Raw genomic sequence first — 19840 nt, forward strand, 5'->3', positions numbered from 1 at the left:
GGTTTAACCTATATATATCAAATCGTAACAATAGACCACAAGATTTCATATTTCAATATACATCCCATACATAGAGATAAAAATCATTCATATGGTGAACACCTGGTAACCGACATTAACAAGATGCATATATAAGAATATCCCCATCATTCCGGGACACCCTTCGGATATGATATAAATTTCGAAGTACTAAAGCATCCGGTACTTTGGATGGGGTTTGTTAGGCCCAATAGATCTATCTTTAGGATTCGCGTCAATTAGGGTGTCTGTTCCCTAATTCTTAGATTACCAGACTTTAATAAAAAGGGGCATATTCGATTTCGATAATTCAACCATAGAATGTAGTTTCACGTACTTGTGTCTATTTTGTAAATTATTTATAAAACCTGCATGTATTCTCATCCCAAAAATATTAGATTTTAAAAGTGGGACTATAACTCACTTTCACAGATTTTTACTTCGTCGGGAAGTAAGACTTGGCCACTGGTCGATTCATGAACCTATAACAAATATGTACATATATATCAAAGTATACTCAAAATATATTTACAACACTTTTAATACATTTTGATGTTTTAAGTTTATTAAGTCAGCTGTCCTCGTTAGTAACCTACAACTAGTTGTCCAACGTTAGATGTACAGAAAAAAATTGATATATATTATCTAGAATCAATCCACGACCCAGTGTATACACGTCTCAGGCTAGATCACAACTCAAAGTATATATAGTTTTGGAATCAACCTCAACCCTGTATAGCTAACTCCCACATTACTGCATATAGAGTGTCTATGGTTGTTCCAAATAATATATACACATGGGTCGATATGATATGACAAAACATTTGCATACGTGTCCATGGTATCCCAAGATTACATAATATATTAGAATACATGTATAATACAATATAAGTTAGCTAGGATATGATTAATATAGATTTGTTATCAATTTTCACGTTGCTACAACAAGAAAAATTATCCAATCTTGTTTTACCCATAACTTCTTCATTTTAAATCTGTTTTGAGGGAATCAAATTGCTATGGTTTCATATTGAACTCTATTTTATGAATCTAAACATAAAAAGTATAGGTTTATAGTTAGAAATATAAGTTACAAGTCGTTTTTGTAAAGGTAGTCATTTCAGTCGAAAGAACGACGTCTAGATGACCATTTTAGAAAACATACTTCCACTTTGAGTTTAACCATGATTTTTGGATATAGTTTCATGTTCATAAGAAAAATCATTTCTCCAGAAGAACAATTTTTAAATCAAAGTTTATCATAGTTTTTATTTAACTAACCCAAAACAGCCCGCGGTGTTAGTACGACGGCGTATGTCCGGTTTTACAGTGTTCTTCGTGTTTCCAGGTTTTAGATCATTAAGTTAGCATATCATATAGATATAGAACATGTGTTTAGTTGATTTTAAAAGTCAAGTTAGAAGGATTAACTTTTGTTTGCTAACAAGTTTAGAATTAACTAAACTATGTTCTAGTGATTACAAGTTTAAACCTTCGAATAAGTTAGCTTTATATGTATGAATCGAATGATGTTATGAACATCATTACTACCTGAAGTTTTTTGGATAAAGCTACTGGAAATGAGAAAAATGGATCTAGCTTCAAAGGATCCTTGGATGGCTTGAAAGTTCTTGAAGCAGAATCATGACACGAAAACAAGTTCAAGTAAGATTTCCACTCGAAATAAGATTGTTATAGTTATAGAAATTGAATCAAAGTTTGAATATGAGTATTACCTTGTATTAAAAAGATATCTTACTGTAAATAATAAAGATTTCTTGAGGGTGGATGATCACTCTACAAGATTGGAAGTAAGCTAGCAAACTTGGAAGTATTCTTGATTTTATGAAACTAGAACTTGTAGAATTTATGAAGAACACTTAGAACTTGAAGATAGAACTTGAGAGAGATTAATTAGATGAAGAAAATTGAAGAATGAAAGTTTTTGTAGGTGTTTTTGGTGTAACACCCTAGGCAAATCCCACATCGCCCACGAACATGAGTGATCATGGGATTATAAGGTAATACTCACGCTTAAATGACACAACGCGTTTTGGGATCACAGGCTGAGTAGAAGTGCGAGTACATTGTGGTTAAGCGTGCTCGGGCCAAAGCACTACCAGGATGGGTGACCTCCTGGGAAAGTGTTTCTCGAGTGTGGTCGCCAAGAAAAAGCCGTGCGCCTGCGGGCAAAGCGGACAATATTGTGGTCATGTTAAGCTGGGGTGTTACAGAATGGTATCAGAGCCACTCATGTGTCATTGGGGGTGGTGGGGCAAACCTCATCGAGGACGATGAGTCCCTAAGGGGGGGGGTGAATGTAACACCCTAGGCAAATCCCACATCGCCCACGAACATGAGTGATCATGGGATTATAAGGTAATACTCACGCTTAAATGACACAACATGTTTTGGGATCACAGGCTGAGTAGAAGTGCAAGTACGTTGTGGTTAAGCGTGCTCGGGCCAAAGCACTACCAGGATGGGTGACCTCCTGGGAAAGTGATTCTCGTGTGTGGTCGCCAAGAAAAAGCCGTGCGCCTGCGGGCAAAGCGGACAATATTGTGGTCATGTTAAGCTGGGGTGTTACATTTGGTCTTTGGTATATGGATTAGATATAAAGGATGTGTAATTTTGTTTACATGTAAATAAGTCATGAATGATTACTCATATTTTTGTAATTTTATGAGATATTTCATGCTAGTTGCCAAATGATGGTTCCCACATGTGTTAGGTGACTCACATGGGCTGCTAAGAGCTGATCATTGGAGTGTATATACCAATAGTACATACATCTAAAAGCTGTGTATTGTACGAGTACGAATACGGGTGCATACGAGTAGAATTGTTGATGAAACTGAACGAGGATGTAATTGTAAGCATTTTTGTTAAGTAGAAGTATTTTGATAAGTGTCTTGAAGTCTTTCAAAAGTGTATGAATACATATTAAATCACTACATGTATATACATTTTAACTGAGTCGTTAAGTCATCGTTAGTCGTTACATGTAATTGTTATTTTGAAACCTTTAGGTTAACGATCTTGTTAAATGTTGTTAACCCATTGTTTATTAAATCAAATGAGATGTTAAATTATTACATTATCATGATATCATGATGTATTAATATATCTTAATATGATATATATACATTAAATGTCGTTACAATGATAATCGTTACATATATGTCTCGTTTCAAAATCATTAAGTTAGTAGTCTTGTTTTTACATATGTAGTTCATTGTTAATATACTTAATGATATGTTTACTTATCATAATATCATGTTAACTATATATATATATATCCATATATATGTCATCATATAGTTTTTACAAGTTTTAACGTTCGTGAATCGCCGGTCAACTTGGGTGGTCAATTGTCTATATGAAACCTATTTCAATTAATCAATTCTTAACAAGTTTGATTGCTTAACATGTTGGAAACATTTAATCATGTAAATATCAATTTCATTTAATATATAAAAACATGGAAAAGTTCGGGTCACTACACACTCTCTGTAACTTTCCTAATAGTATCTTGTGCTGACTACATTGCTTTCTTTTGTGTATGCATAGGTAACACTGGTGTGACTTCTGCATGGGCGCAGGCAACTGCCCCCATGGTTCCGTTGTTGGAGGGAGCTACTCCTCGAGAGAGGCTTGAGCCGGTTGTAGGGGAGAGTCGGGTGGCTGAGGAGGTTCCAGCTACTGAAATGGAGTCGGTTCAAGGGCACCGTTCCAGCAAAGAGCCCACCGTACAGGTCTCGGATGCTCACCCCCGGCTGACAACAAATGCTGAGCAGAATGTTTACGTTCTGCCCAACTTTAATGTCGAGCCATTCCGTGATCTTCTTCACTGTGATGCTTCAGACTACCCAGTTTATAAGGAATATCTGGACTTCATTACCTTTTCGGCTCTGAAAAAGGCGTTGGCCGCACTTTCCGCCACCCAGGCACAACACTTGCATTCTCAATTTGGCGTGTTTGCTCAGCATCTTGCGGCAGATGAATTAAAACAGAGTGTGGCTGATGCTCGTTGCATTCACGAGCATTATGTGATGTTTGAGAATGATAACCGTCGTGTGGCGGAGTTATCAGGGACAATCATTCGCCTTGAGAGGGATTTGGCGTCGACGAAGGAGGCCTTGGAGTCCACCCGGGACAAGTTACGTGTTTCCCGGGAAGTACAGGAAACGTTGAAGGCGGCACTTGCCCAGGAACAGGAGAAGGTCGTCCTACTTTCTGATGAAAATAAGAAGTTATCAGAAAAGGTGTCGGCCATGTTAGGCGAACTTACCCGCCTTCAACATGGTATTCCTGTGCTTTTTGGCCGTCTCCTGAAGTCATCCATTGTTCATCAGTCGTTCAGCGCCTTTATTGAGGCTATCAAGAGGCTGACTACATTTGAGGTGTTGAAGGCGGTGCAATGTTTCTTGCCGCCTGGTAGTGCGACCCAAAAAATGAAGACTGATTTGAGCGCTACCTGTGTTCAGGACTGCCAGCAGGCACATGAGGCTCTCGGCCAGATTAGTTTTGAAGAGTTAGATAAAATCTGCAGGGACGAGAACTCATCCGTGGAGGATATTGTAAATTACCAACTGTAGAGATATGCACTCTGTTGTATTTTGTATGATTAATGTGACTTCTTTATATCTTGTTACATATTGTGTATAAACTAGTTTATTTTGCTTCGAGTTGCGTATATTGTCATGACAAAAACGTAGATATCTAGACTACGCGTGAGTATGGTCGAGTTGTTTATACGGTAGAACCGGACCATCAATGATATGGCCGGACACCCTTGTTATCCGAGAAGGTTCTTCAAGGGGTGTCCTCCTACCAACGAAAGCTAGAAAGCATTTCTTCTGGCGGTAGGTTTGAAATATGCCAAAAGACTTTTGATTTTACATGTGACATATTCAGAGTCGTTACAGTGCATAAGTATATAAAATGAAACTTTATTGATGACTTATACATAGAAATGATTTGAGTACATAAGTGTTTTGCATTTCTACCATCCGAGTGGGTGATCAGTCCTCCCGGCCGCAGACAAGTTACACATGGTATTTCTTCAAATGAAAGGCGTGCCAAGGGTGTTGTATCGGAACTCCGTCAGGTGTCTCCAGGTGGTATGCACTATAATTAGTTATGCCGATAACCCTGTAAGGTCCCTCCCACCTTGGGCCCAGTTTTCCGACATCTTGCTGTCGACTGGCCTTGTTGCTACGTAACACCAAGTCGTTTAACTGAAAGTCCAGTGGCTTGACTTTTTTGTCATAGTGGTTTGGGATTTTTTGCTTCTTTTCGACTTGCCGGATATGTGCTATCGTCCGTCGTTCTTCTAGAGCATCCAAGTTTTTTTGTAATGCTTCATCGTTTTGTTGTTCATCGAATGCTGTTATTCGGTTGGTTGAGACAAGCACTTCAGCTGGGATAACCGCTTTGGTGCCGTACACCAAGCCGAAAGGTGTTTCATTCATACTATCTTTTGGTGTTGTCTGGTGTGCCCATAGTACATGTTGGAGCTCGTCCACCCATCCTTACCGGTGTTTACCTAGTCTTGCTTTTATCCCGGCAACGATGTCTCTGTTAGTGACCTTGACTTGTCCGTTGGCCTGTGGGTAGGCCACAGAAGTAAATGACTGTTGAATGTCCATGTCTGTACACCAGTCCTTAAATGGATTGTGTGCAAACTATGTGCCGTTTTCACTGACTATCTCCTGAGGTAAACCGAAATGACAGACAATATCCTCCTATACAAAGGTTAAGATTTTTCGTCCCGTGATCGTGCTTAACAGTTTTGCCTCGACCCATTTTATAAAGTAGTCGATTGCGACTACTAGGAATTTGACGTTTTCGACACCTCTTGGGAATGGGCCGACAATGTCGATCCACCATTTGCAGAACGGCCAAGCGTCATGTATAGGAATCATGTTACGGCATGGGGATCTGTTGACGGGAGCGTGTATTTGACATGCCTCACAGTTTACGATCAGGTCATATTTGTCCCAGTACATGTGTGGCCAGAAGTAACCCATTCTCTTGATCCTGCTAACTATCGTTCAGTAGCCGGAATGTGTAGAGCAGGCCCCTTCGTGCATTTCTTGTATGATCTCTTTGGCCTGCGTTGGGCCAACGCATCTTAAGTAAGGCTCTGTGAATGATTTCCTATACAGGATGCCACCTTTAAAATTGTACATTGGTGCCCGCATTTGTATCCTGCAGGCTTGTAGTTTGTCCTCCGGGAGGGTACCATCAGCAAGGTATTTTATGAAAGGTGTCATCAAACACTCTTCCTCCGTCGTGGTTGTTGCCATGAGAGTATCCTCTTCGATTGGCTTTCTTTCCAGTACTTCAACCATAACCTTTTTGGTGAAGTGGTCGTAGAGCAGAGAGGCAAGCTTGCTCAAAGCATCTGCTTTCTTATTACGGTTACGGGGTATTTGCTTTATTTCAAATATTGCGAAGGTGTTGGTTAGTGCTTTCGTAAGCTCTAGGTATTTTTGCATCGATGTATCGCTTGCTTCAAAGCTTCCGTTTAACTGGCTTACTTCTAGTTGTGAGTCGACATAAGCTGTAAGTTGTCGTACATCTATACTTTTTACCAAGCATAATCCGGCTATTAGTGCTTCGTACTCGGCCTCGTTGTTTGAGGTGGCAAACTTCAACCGGATAGCATGAAGCGACCCGTCCCAATCCATAAGGACGAATGCAATAACATATGGTTACATTGCGAGGTTTTGACCTCTATATGATACATTTTACAAACATTGCATTCGTTTTCAAAAGACAACCTTTCATTACATCGAAAGTTGACAGGTATGCATACCACTTCATAATATCCTAACTATAAATGACCTAATCTGTCATTTACTAAATAATAATCTTTATTGAACTCAGCGACTTGAATGCAACGTCTTTTGAAATATTCCATGAATGACTCCAAGTAATATCTCTAAAATGAGCAAATGCACAGCGGAAGATTTCTTTAATACCTGAGAATAAACATGCTTTCAAGTGTCAACCAAAAGGTTGGTGAGTTCATTAGTTTATCGTAATCAATCATTTCCATAAATTTAATAGACCACAAGATTTCATTTTTTATAAACATCATTCTCATATCAGGCATTTCGCAAACTGCATGGAGATAAAAATCATTCATATGGATTGAACACCTGGTAATCGACATTCACAAGATGCATATAGAATATCCCCATCATTCCGGGACATCCTTCGGACATGATAAATTTCGAAGTACTAAAGCATCCGCAACCATGGATGAGGCTTATTGGGCCCGATAGATCTATCTTTAGGATTCGTGTCAATTAGGGGCCAGTTCCCTAATTCTTAGATTACCAGACTAAAAGGGGCATATTCAATTTCGATCATTCAACCATATAATGTAGTTTCGATTACTTGTGTCTATTTCGTCAAACATTTATAAAGCGCATGTATTCTCATTCCCAAAAATATATATTGCAAAAGCATTTAAAAGGGAGCAAATGAAACTCACTATACAGTATTTCATAGCAATAATGCATATGACGGCACCGAACAAGTGTAGGGTTGACCTCGGATTCACGAACCTATATCATTTGTATATATATTAAAATATATGCTTGTAATCGAACAATTATATATATTATTATTAGTGATATAACTTTTATATTATTAACTTATATTCATTTTATATAAAAATATCAAATTTTGTTATGTTATATGTAATAAACATATTTATATATATTTATATATCTATATTATTTGTTTTGTTAAAAAAAACAGCACTTTAGTAATACTAATAACAATATTAATAATTATAATACTAATAATAATAACAACAATAATAATAATAATAATCAGATTAATAATAATAATAATAATAATAATAATAATAATAATAATAATAATAATAATAATAATAATAATAATAATAATAATAATAATAATAATAATAGCTACCTCTCTAAAAGCCTTCCAAAAAGAAAATTGCAGAGACCAGGTGATGTATGAAATCTAGTATATAAATTATCTCTGGAAATATGCCTGGTTAAAGATTACTACACACTTACGGGCAGTGTACCCGATCGTGTAATAGTATAAAAATGGTAATTCCAAGTATCGTTCCAAGGACAGTATTAACGTGAGAATTAAGTTTGAAACTAATAAAAGTAAACTAAGTTAAACTATGAAAATTGAAATTACGAGATAGTTTGTTTTGCGGCTATTTAACGATTAGCCAAATCAAGATAGCTTTAAAAGTAAAAGACAATATTTTTGGATTTTTAAGTTTAAATAAAATAAATGCAAACTCGACAGAAAAATAAAGATATTTGAATTCAATGGATAAAAGAATGTTCGCCTAGATATCCTATTCGCAGTGTTGGATGATTTGTTATTAAGCACTAGTTCTATTAATCAATGCACGCAATTACAGAGTCGGTTTACCCAGAGTTCTCTTTTAGCAAACACGTCAAACTAGGATTAATTGGCTTAGGGTTCCCTTTTACCAAATACCATCTTTCGTTTGTGACTTAGTAACTAGCTAATTATAAGATTAAGATTCAATTGGTTACGCGTTCGCTCCACACAATTCACCCCTATTTTGGTTAATTACGTTACCCGGTTTACCCCCTTGGTCCAGTAAGCACCCAATCGGTTAAGACAAATCAATTGGAAATTAGATCACTAAATTGAAACAGGGTTCCCTTTGTTCAAACAAGATTCACTAATCGACCTAGTATCAATAATTAACACCCACAAGAATGGTTCTTTAATCAAAACTCATAATTAATCATGCATCAATCAATAAAACATTAAAGTATCATCCAAACACTTGCAAATATTCAATCTAGACAAACATTAAAGGTTTAGCCTACAATCATGGCTGAAATCGAAATAACAATCAAAGACATAGAATAATTCATTGTTGATAACAAAAGAATAAAACTAATTAAAGATTGAAATCTGAATGATACACGAATCGAGACTTGTTCCCGGAATGATTAATACCTTAGAATGACCTTGAAGATCTCCAAAAATCACCTAAGTTCGTCAAAAAGTGGCTGGAATTCGTCAGGATACGATTATCATAAGTTAGGGTATAATTCGGGCTTTTATAGGAGGAGATTCTGAACCCGGGCACAACCCCGCGCGGCGCGCCATAATACCGCGCGGCGCGCCGATCATCTGGAAACTCACATTTGGTTTTCTGATATGCTCGAACTGTTTTTGTAGTTAAACGGCGCGGCGCGCGCCCTTTTGGCGCGGCGCTCCATGTAACAAATGCTGAAACGAAGCTGAAAACTCAATATTAACACCCAAACTCGAACCGAATCAAACCTTTTCACTTGTAAACAACGAAACACGTCCAAAACCATCAAATAACATCAAATTTAACCTTCTTGGTCTTGGAACTCAAACTTTCACAACTTTAACCGAAATAACTCCAAATCGTATCCATAAGGACCAAAATGTAACCGATATCGCTAAGGAAAATGCATATGAAATACGCGATATCAAACAACCCCACACTAGAGTTTTGCTTGTCCTCAAGCAATGAAACTCGATAATAATCTTCTACAATAAAATAACGTCTTCAAGCAAATATGTAGAATCAAACGAACAAGAACCAATCAAGCAACTAGCGTGGGCACGATTTGGAGTAAATAACAACCATGGTTCCCACTTGCATTCCCCCGATGTAACTTCCCAAACCGCAATCAATATGAATCAAAATAGTAACCAAAAATAATCTCGATAACGTACCATACTGATGAAATAGAGAATCTCGTACCATAATAAAAGTCTTCAACGAAACCGGGAATCAAGTAGGAACCAAGCACCAAAGATGTAACAATCAAACCATGTGTACCAAGAGAACGTACGGGCTACCCCGCAATTGGTCAAGCCAAGCCTCCCACAGTACCTAACATCGCGAGATGTCGGTAGAAAATAATGTGCTTAGGAGGATACACATTACGTCCGGATATCATCGATGGTTATGAGGTTACCGTCTAATCCGTTAAGTCAACCATAAAGATTGAGGTTCATCAGGCTTAAAAGCTGATATCTTACCTTTCCGGAGGTTATCCACTGGGAATCTGATCAATCACTGACATTTTGTGTATCATGGTGCGCTTCCCATTTGGCTAGCAAATCTCCCTCATTGAGATAAGCTTTGACTACCAGTTTCCCTGTTTGATGTTGAGGCCTGGTAGATTTCCAGTCGATTTTAGCAATGACTTTTCAAGACTTTTCGTCACCCTACAACTGGTCTGGACTACAACTTCTGAAATAAATCAGCAAGTGTGTCGTTCGGGAGACTTGACTCCCTTTAGGATGGAGTGGATACATCCTGTATGGTCATAAAAGGTGGTCGAGCGCATACATTGTCCTTGTTAGGAGAAACAATGAAGACCGCCCTATAAAGTTTTCGATCTAGCGTGTGGCCCGGCTTCGACCACACGATCCAATCACCGTTCATACGGTTGACACCCGTTTTAGTACAAATGACCTACGTATGAACTGGATGTTCATGTAGGATTTCACATTCAAAATAATGAACGTGTTTTGAAAGTTCAAGACTTTCTCCTCTAACAGTACCTCATCGTGAAATGATGGGTAATGAAATGGCACGCTTAAGAGGTATACGTACCAAGTAAGACAATCGGAAGACTTTACTTCCTTAATAAGTGGATCTGAGTCACTCGGAAGTGCCAATCTGTTTCACTTGACACCGGTTTTGAAAAATCCCGAAAACCTTCGGGTTCCATAGCTTTTGGCTATGGGTTGTGTTGTCTAAGCAAACACAAGCACGTAGCTATTGCTCCTGAAAAGGACAGCACTGGTGAAGCTCAAGGCTCCTCTTCCCACAGTATCACATCATTAAATGATGCAATAATAAAATGATATAGTTTCGGAAGTATGCTATACCAAGTAACCAAAAGTTTTTGATCTGGCACGTGATTCGGTCACAATCACGCTATGCAATCACCGCTCTCTCACGGTTTACACCCGTTTTGGTACAGGTGACCTACTATTGAGTTCTTCGAACTCGTAGGATTTCATGTTCAATGGTAATGAACATGTGGAACAACTTTGGCTTCTTTAAACATCATGAAATAAAAATACCAAGCCATACTTAAACAAGGGTTTTGGTCGAATTTTTAACTACATTTTATATTTTTTTTTTTTTCTTTTTAACTAACTAATTTTTCCAATTTTTTATATTTTCCCCTAATTTTTCAATTTTTTTTTACGACCAAAACCCCGTGAAACGTCAAGTCTTTTAAACATCAAAACCAAACTTATGATGATTCTATTAATAACCAACCCGAGAGATTTTACATCCCCCACCCCACACTTGAGATCAAGTAATGTCCCCATCACTTGAGATCAAAAATGGATTAAAATCAAAAGGGTAAGAAAAATAAAAACTTATCGAGCTTAACCACAGATCGTGGAATGACAGTGACAGATGGCGCTGAACTGACTGCCAGCATAAGAACATCGTCCATTCCCGATCCTCACACCAATACCATCATTAAAGTAGTTTTGCTGAACTTAATGCCAGACTTGAAAAACCGTTTCACCAACACACCTAACAAAAAGAAAAACACACCAAATACATAAATGGGCAAGGTGGTACCACCCGGTACCAAAACGCCTTGCCCCAAATAGGTCTCAAAGTACATCATACGAAAAATAAAAATAGTCAAGTACAACCAAATCGAAACGGAAATAGTTTAAACAAATACAACAATAATAAGTGCAACACATCAATCGCTTCCCGGCCAAAAATCTCTCAACGGGTCCCAAGGCACGCCATAAGTATCTTGGCAAGCTTGATACGGGTCATAATACGGATCCGGTCTCGGAGGCGTCACGGCGGTGTAGTCCGGAATAGTGGTTTGCGTAGGAATGTACGCATCCGGCACATGACGCATCTGCCGTTGGAGCTGCCTCTGATGAATTTCCCACTGATTGTGGGCCCGAATCCCTCGAACATCATACTCTATCCTGTCAACACGGTCGCCCAAATTACCAACCTCTGTCCGAACCTGACCCAAACTCGTGTTAAGCGACCCATAGTTACCCTGGTGCCACGTCATCAACTCCTCATTATGACGGCGCTGCTCGTCATACATACGCTGATTATGCGCAACCTGATCATTATAAAATGTACGACTATCTTGGAACTCGAGATGCAGCCCGTCAACACTATTTACCAACCCATTAAAAGCTTCCTCATCGGGAGCCCATCCTCCCCGAACATTACCACTAGAACTCCCTGCTTCATACGTGGACCCAATACCACGTCCTCTACCTTGACCTCGACCTTGACCCTGCTCTTGCTGTTGCTGTTGACCTTGACCCTGTTCTTGTTCTTCATCCTCTACCAAAACCCAACCGTTCGGTCCTCGCCTAATAAAATCGGCTTTAGCGAAAAACAAAATGTTTGTTACCATTGCTTCGACCCCCGCGATAGTACACCTATCAGTAGGCACAGAAAATGCCTCAGCTATACGTGTCACAAAATGGCCCCCTAACAACGGGCGCTCGGGACGATTATCTTCACCGATTTCCTGAAACCAGGACCCCAACATAGTCGGCACATCAATTGCCTCTCTCGCTTTTATCTGCTGGAGGATCCAAAGATCCTTTCGTTTGATTTTGTTCGCATTTCTCCGGGCCATGAACATAGTAGCAATCATTTTAAACAGAATACGGTCCACCGGACGTCGAAGATTAGACTGAATGCTTCTACTAGAACTGAAAGCCCTAACCCCCGGATTAATAATCGTCGGCCAATACTCACTTTCACTAAACTCGCCGTCACCGAATACCCTGCACCCCAACAAATGGTACCCTAAATCGATGTCATCATTTAACTCGGGGTACAAACCCAACGCCCGAGCTAACTCAACTTTACTCATTTGACGGTCCGCCCCGCCAAGCCTAAATATCAAAAAGTCCGAATCACGAGGAGCAACTCGTGGCCGACAACTTACAGTCGAAAAGAACTCGACAGTCAATTGCTCATACACATCTTCGTTAATCTGAAACAAACGCTCATATGGTCTTAACTCATTACCGCTATACGTAACCCATAAATAACCGCGCAATTCTCGATAAGCTTGAACACATTCATTTCGAAGTGGCGTCCAATCCAAGTAGTAGGTTTGCTCAATCGGACGAGCAAGATTGATGTTAAACCTTTGTTCCAAATCCTCAATATTACTAACTTGGGACAACCACAATTCAGGGTTGTTCGGTGGTTGCTGTGGTGGGTTACCTCTTGTTCTCTGCATTCATGAAACAAGTAAAGAAAACAAACACAAAACTCAAAAGTTAGTGTTAGTCATCATAATAAGCACCAAACACCTTTACAATCAATCCTTGTTTCATGCTAAATCACTTTCAAATACAATAACCATTTAAACCAATAACTCTTTTGAAAACGTTTCAAAAACTAACTCTCAACCAAACCACATTATCCATAAACAAATAATTCATAACCAAAACACGACCAACATGATTACTTATAACTCCTTTAAATTCCAAAAATCCAATCAACTTCATCATGTTAGCAACTTTTATCAAATTCAACAACCATTAAACAAGAGCTTCATCTCAATACAAAATCATATACTTAATCGTCACTAGCATGGCATATCACATAATTGGAACAATGTAGCAAAAGTCATTCAAAACAAAGTGACCCGCCCATATGGACACTACCCCACACTAGTTCAAAACCACATGAACAACTCAAAGAACAACACACCTTCAAGCAATTAACCCCTTTTTACTTACAAAATTCGGACCTTTAACCCTACAAACCCTAGGTTCATGTTAAACTTCTAAAAACACCAACTTTAGCATGAAATCAAAGCATATAAACAATATCTAACAAAAACCCATGACTAATTGAATCATATAACCCAAATTAAAGCAACCCCACACTAATTCATCAAGAAAATTAAGAATTAAACAAGCAATTAACATATAATAAGATGAAATTAGTAGAGAAAGGAACAAATTCGGACCTTCTTAGGTGCCATTCTTGAAAGATTAAGGTTACTTGAAACAAGAAATTAAACTTTGTAGAATTAGGGTTTTGAAAAATCAAAGGATTTGTAGGTGTTTAAGAGATGTAAGAATGAAAATAATTGAAGTGAAAAGGGTATAAAAACAGCTGGTCACCCGTTTCTAAATTGTGGGGATGTAAAAATTCGGATTGACTTTAAATAAAAACCCAAAAACAGCTGGCTGACAGGGTGGCGCGGCGCTCCAGGATATCGCGCGGCGCGCAGTGTTTTCGCGCGGCGCGCCAAAGTGTTGCGCGGCGCGCCGAATAACTAACAATTGATGCCGAGCTGTTTTCAAATACTGGTACTTCAGAGATACTCAAGTGGCGCGGCGCGCCCCCTATTGGAGCGGCGCTCCATGTACTGTAACTTCAAAAATTCGCATTTTTAAGCAATAAAACCCAGTTTTCTCGCCATAAAACAACCAAACCATCCCCAATAAAAACTAAACATGATCGTAATGCACATATTATCAAACTAGCACCAAAAATATACAAACTTTACAACAACGTGAACCTTATTTAACGAGTCGTTCACACGACTCGTCCCCAACTTCAAGTGACGTTGGGATCGGGTTCAACGTGAACCTCATCATCAATCACTAACGGACCATCAACATACTTCTTCACACGATGTCCGTTAACCTTAAAGGTGATACCATTCGCATTTTTTAACTCGATCGTGCCATATGGATACACCTTAACAACCTCAAATGGTCCCGTCCACCGGGACTTAAGTTTTCCCGGTAAAAGCTTCAATCTAGAGTTAAACAAAAGCACTCGGTCGCCTTCGATAAACTCTTTTGGACCCTTTAACTTCCTATCATGCCATTGCTTGGTCTTTTCTTTATAAATCAATGAATTCTCGTACGCATCAAGGCGTAACTCACCAAGCTCATTCAATTGCCCCGCCCTTAGGCGTCCGGCTTCCTTCAAGTCTAAATTGCACTTTTTAAGTGCCCACATAGCTTTATGCTCAATCTCCAACGGGAGATGGCACGCTTTCCCATAAACCAACCGATAAGGAGTGGTACCAAGTGGCGTTTTGAAGGCGGTTCTAAACGCCCACAAAGCTTCATCGAGCTTATTTGCCCACTCCTTCGGATTCGAACCCACAGTTTTCTCAAGAATACTTTTAAGAGCTCGATTGGTATTCTCAACTTGTCCGCTCGTTTGGGGATGGTATGAAGTAGAAACTTTATGGACAACTCCATATCGCTTCAATACCTTCTCCATTTGGGCGTTACAAAAATGAGTACCCCTATCGCTAATTAAAGCTTTAGGAGTTCCAAATCGAGAGAATAAACGCTTAAGGAACGAAATCACAACTCGTGCATCATTTGTGGGTAAAGCTTGCGCTTCGGCCCATTTAGACACGTAGTCAATGGCAACGAGTATGTAACTGTAATTCTGAGATTTCGGAAATGGCCCCATAAAGTCAATTCCCCAAACGTCAAATACTTCGCAAACTTGGATGCTTTGTTGAGGCATCTCATCACGTTTGGTGACTTTACCGGCCCTTTGGCATGAATCACAAGACTTACAAACCAAGTGGGCATCTTTGAAGATTGTCGGCCAATAAAAGCCGGCATCATAGACTTTACGCCCCGTAATTTGGGGTCCAAAATGCCCACCGGTAGGCCCACTATGGCACTCGGTTAAAATCCGCATACACTCATCACCGGAAACACACCGGCGGATAATACCATCGGGACAACAACGAAAAAGATAGGGATCCTCCCAGAAATAGTACTTAAGGTCACTGAAGAATTTCTTCCTCTTTTGATGTGACCACCCTTTCTCCAAGAATCTCCCAACTAGATAATTAGCAATGTCCACGTACCACGGCTCATCAACCTTATCCACCTTCATGAGATATTCGCCGGGAAAATCATCATGAATGGTCGTCTCATCGAGAACCTCACGGGAGGGGTTCTCAAGACGTGAAAGGTGATCGGCCGCCAAGTTTTCAGCACCCTTTTTATCCCGGATCTCCACATCAAATTCTTGCAAAAGCAAGATCCATCTAAGAAGTCGTGGTTTTGCATCCGGTTTAGCAAAAAGGTACTTTAGAGCAGAATGGTCCGTAAAGACAATAGTCTTAGATAAGACTAAGTAGGACCGGAACTTATCGAACGAGAAGACCACCGCAAGGAGCTCTTTTTCAGTGGTAGTATAATTTAATTGCGCTCCTTGCAAGGTCTTGCTTGCATAGTAGATGGGTCGGAAATGCTTCTCGACCCTTTGACCCAAAACTGAGCCAACAGCGAAATCAGATGCATCGCACATAAGCTCGAACGGTAAGGACCAATTCGGAGCAATTATGATTGGTGCATTGATGAGTTTCTCCTTCAAAAGCTCGAATGCCTTTTGGCATTCGTCGGAGAATTTCCACGGGGTGTCCTTTTCAAGGAGTTTATTCATCGGGTTGGCAATCTTAGAAAAATCTTTAATGAATCGCCGGTAAAAACCGGCGTGCCCGAGAAAACTCCTAACACCCTTAACATCGGTAGGGGGTGGAAGGTTCTTAATAGCGGTAACCTTTGCGGGATCCACCTCTATACCGTTCTTAGAAATCTTGTGCCCGAGAACGATGCCCCCTTGAACCATGAAATGGCACTTCTCCCAGTTGAGCACAAGATTAGATTTTTCGCACCTGACCAACATCCGTTCTAAATTAAGAAGGCATGAATCGAAAGTGTCACCGAAGACCGAGAAGTCATCCATGAACACCTCCATGCAATCTTCTATCATGTCATGGAATATGGCCATCATGCACCTTTGAAAAGTGGCCGGAGCATTGCAAAGGCCAAAGGGCATGCGTCGATAAGAAAACGTGCCATACGGGCACGTGAAAGTGGTCTTCTCTTGGTCCTCGGGCGAGATAGGAATTTGAAAATAGCCCGAGAAACCATCGAGAAAGCAATAGAAACTGTTTCCCGCCAACCTCTCTAGCATTTGATCCATGAAAGGTAGCGGGAAGTGGTCTTTACGTGTGGCGTCGTTCAACTTACGGTAGTCGATACAAACACGCCACCCCGTGACAGTCCGGGTGGAAATTAACTCATTTTTATCATTGGTGGTAACAGTCATACCACCTTTCTTAGGTACACAGTGTACCGGGCTAATCCACGGACTGTCAGAGATCGGGTAAATCAGACCTGCATCAAGGAGCTTTATGATCTCTTTCTTCACGACATCTTGCATGTGCGGGTTCAACCTCCTTTGGCGTTGCACCACGGGTTTGGAGTTATCCTCCATTAAAATTTTGTGGGTGCAATAGGAGGGACTAATACCCTTAATGTCGTGAATCTTCCATGCAATGGCCGGTTTATGGGCCTTTAGCATGGTTACAAGCTCAGTTTTCTGACCTGCTGAAAGAGAAGAAGAAATAATTACCGGAAGCTTAGATTCCTCATGCAAGTAAGCGTATTCCAAATGATCTGGAAGTGGCTTCAATTCAAGCTCGGGAGGTTCTTCAATTGAAGACTTGCTCCGGTAATTTGAATCACGTTCAAGTTCTTTGAACTCCTCTTCAGTCGGCTCATAGCCGTTTTCCATCAAGGTGGTTAAAATATCCACCTCCTCAACCTGCACATCCTCATCAATCTCAACCAATGAGCATTCTCCTGAACCCTGTAACTCTGGGAATTCCTGCAAAAACTCAGACTGGACATTCACAGTGTTAAGAAAATAACATGTATCATCAGTGTGGCCAGGGTATTTTAGAGCATGGTCGATTGAGAATGTTGCACTCAAATCGTCTATCCTAAGGGTCAACTGTTGGCCATACACATCAATCATACACCTAGCAGTATTTAAGAATGGCCGACCCAAAATTAGTGGAATCCTTTCATCCACTTCCATATCCAAAACCACAAAATCCGCCGGAAAAACTAACGACCCGGTCTTCACTAGCATATTCTCTATGATTCCACGAGGGAATTTAATAGAGCGGTCGGCTAGCTGCACAGCCATACGCGTGGGTTTTAACTCCCCGGGGTCTAGCTTTAAGTAAATAGAATAAGGCATTAAATTAATGCTAGCCCCCAAATCCGCCAAAGCCCTCATACAGTCCAAATTACCAAGTAAACAAGGAATGGTAAAACTTCCAGGATCTTCAAGCTTCTCGGGAAGCTTGTTTGCAACTACCGCTGAGCATGCGGCATTCAACCTGACTGAAGACACGTTCTCCAGTTTCCGCCTGTTAGTCAGCAAATCCTTAAGAAACCTCGCATACTTAGGTATACCTGCAATAACATCAATAAAAGGCATATTTATGTTAACTTTTTTAATCAAGTCCATGAACTTGGACTTTTCGGCCTCTAGCTTCTCCAATCGCTGTTTCCTCGGGAATGGGAGCGGTGGTTGATACTCTCTAACTACCGGTTTAGCAGCAACAGTAACCGGTTCCTTAACAACTTTTTCAGCCACCTGTTCCGGCTCCTTTTCCCTTTCCGGTTCACTTTCAACAACCGGCTCACTATCATTAACTAACGGTACCCTCAAATCATACTCGTCGGGCTTCCTCGGTGGATGATACGCTAAACCACTTCGGGTGGTGATAGCATTAACTTGCCCGTTTTTCGGGTTAGTATCCGTCTTGCTAGGTAACTCTCCCGGTTTCCTCTCACTACTCTTATTAGCAAGTTGACCAATCTGCTGTTCAAGATTATGAATAGCTGCTTGTTGATTTCGAAACATTTGGTCATTCTTTTCATTATTCTGAGTAACGGTAGTGACAAGTTGAGTCTGAGATATCACTAACTTCTCGATCATAGCCTCAAGGTTGGACTTTTTCTCTTCGACCTGTGGTTTCTGAAAATAACCGGGAGCTTGCTGCTGAAAACCTCCACTAGAACCCGGTTGGAACCTCGAACCCTGATTACCTTGCGGATTATAAGGATTATTGAAATTCCTATTAAACTGAGCACGTCCCTGAAACTGATTGTTATTCTGCTGACTAATATAGTTGACCTCTTCTTTCTGATTCATAGTCAAACCCGCATCACAATCTTTGCCCAGATGCAAACCTCCACAGTATTCACAACCAACCTTCATACCATGAATATCCTTGTTCATCTTCTCCAAATTCCTACCAAACGAATCCAACTTAGCACTGATAGACCCAAAATCATCATAAGCACCTGTACCTGTAGTCTCTGTTCTCTTAACTGAAGCAGAATGGAAAGACTCATGATCCTGATGCCACTCATGAGAATAAGCAGCTTGCTTTTCAATGATCTCTAACGCCTCTTCTTCAGTCTTATCCATTAACGTACCACCTGCAGCTTGATCAATACTCTGACGCGTAGGAATATCACAACCTTTGTAGAAAATCTGAACCTTCTGTAAATCATTCAACCCGTGTTGCGGGCACGAGCGTAACAAAGTAGCAAAACGGTCCCAAGCATCAAACAATGTCTCACTGCTCTTTTGTCTAAATTGAGAAATATCTGCTTGAAGTCGAGCAGCTCGAGATGCAGGGAAAAACTTCGACAAAAACTTATCTTCCAAAGTCTCCCAAGATGTAATCGTACCCTCAGGTTGCTTATCTAACCATCTCTTAGCTTCTCCCTTAAGAGTCCAAGGGAAAAGTCTTGTCTTAATTGAAGTGTCGGCAACCTCATGTAGCTTAAACAAGTTACAAACATCATTAAAATTACGAAGATGCTCGTTAGCATCCTCGGTATCTTTGCCATAGAATCGGCAATCAGAAGAAATCAAATTCAGGAT

The 19840-nt window shown here is 40.1% G+C and overlaps 2 protein-coding genes across 2 annotated transcripts; both read right to left on the reverse strand.

Moving 5' to 3' along the window:
* Positions 1-5069: 5069 nt before the first annotated feature.
* LOC139868749 (uncharacterized) lies at positions 5070-5495 on the reverse strand. The gene has a single exon (XM_071857089.1). The coding sequence runs from the start codon at positions 5493-5495 to the stop codon at positions 5070-5072; it is 426 nt and encodes a 141-aa protein (XP_071713190.1).
* Positions 5496-6077: 582 nt separating this feature from the next.
* Positions 6078-6716, reverse strand: LOC139868750 (uncharacterized). The gene has a single exon (XM_071857091.1). The coding sequence runs from the start codon at positions 6714-6716 to the stop codon at positions 6078-6080; it is 639 nt and encodes a 212-aa protein (XP_071713192.1).
* Between the last annotated feature and the right edge of the window lie 13124 nt (positions 6717-19840).

Source organism: Rutidosis leptorrhynchoides, chromosome 9 (assembly GCF_046630445.1).
Source record: "Rutidosis leptorrhynchoides isolate AG116_Rl617_1_P2 chromosome 9, CSIRO_AGI_Rlap_v1, whole genome shotgun sequence".
In the NCBI taxonomy this organism is placed as follows: Eukaryota; Viridiplantae; Streptophyta; class Magnoliopsida; order Asterales; family Asteraceae; genus Rutidosis; species Rutidosis leptorrhynchoides.

Excerpts from the sequence above, each read along its gene's own strand:
- LOC139868749 (XM_071857089.1), bottom strand. The coding sequence starts at position 5,495 with ATGAATGAAACACCTTTCGGCTTGGTGTACGGCACCAAAGCGGTTATC.
- LOC139868750 (XM_071857091.1), bottom strand. The coding sequence starts at position 6,716 with ATGGATTGGGACGGGTCGCTTCATGCTATCCGGTTGAAGTTTGCCACC.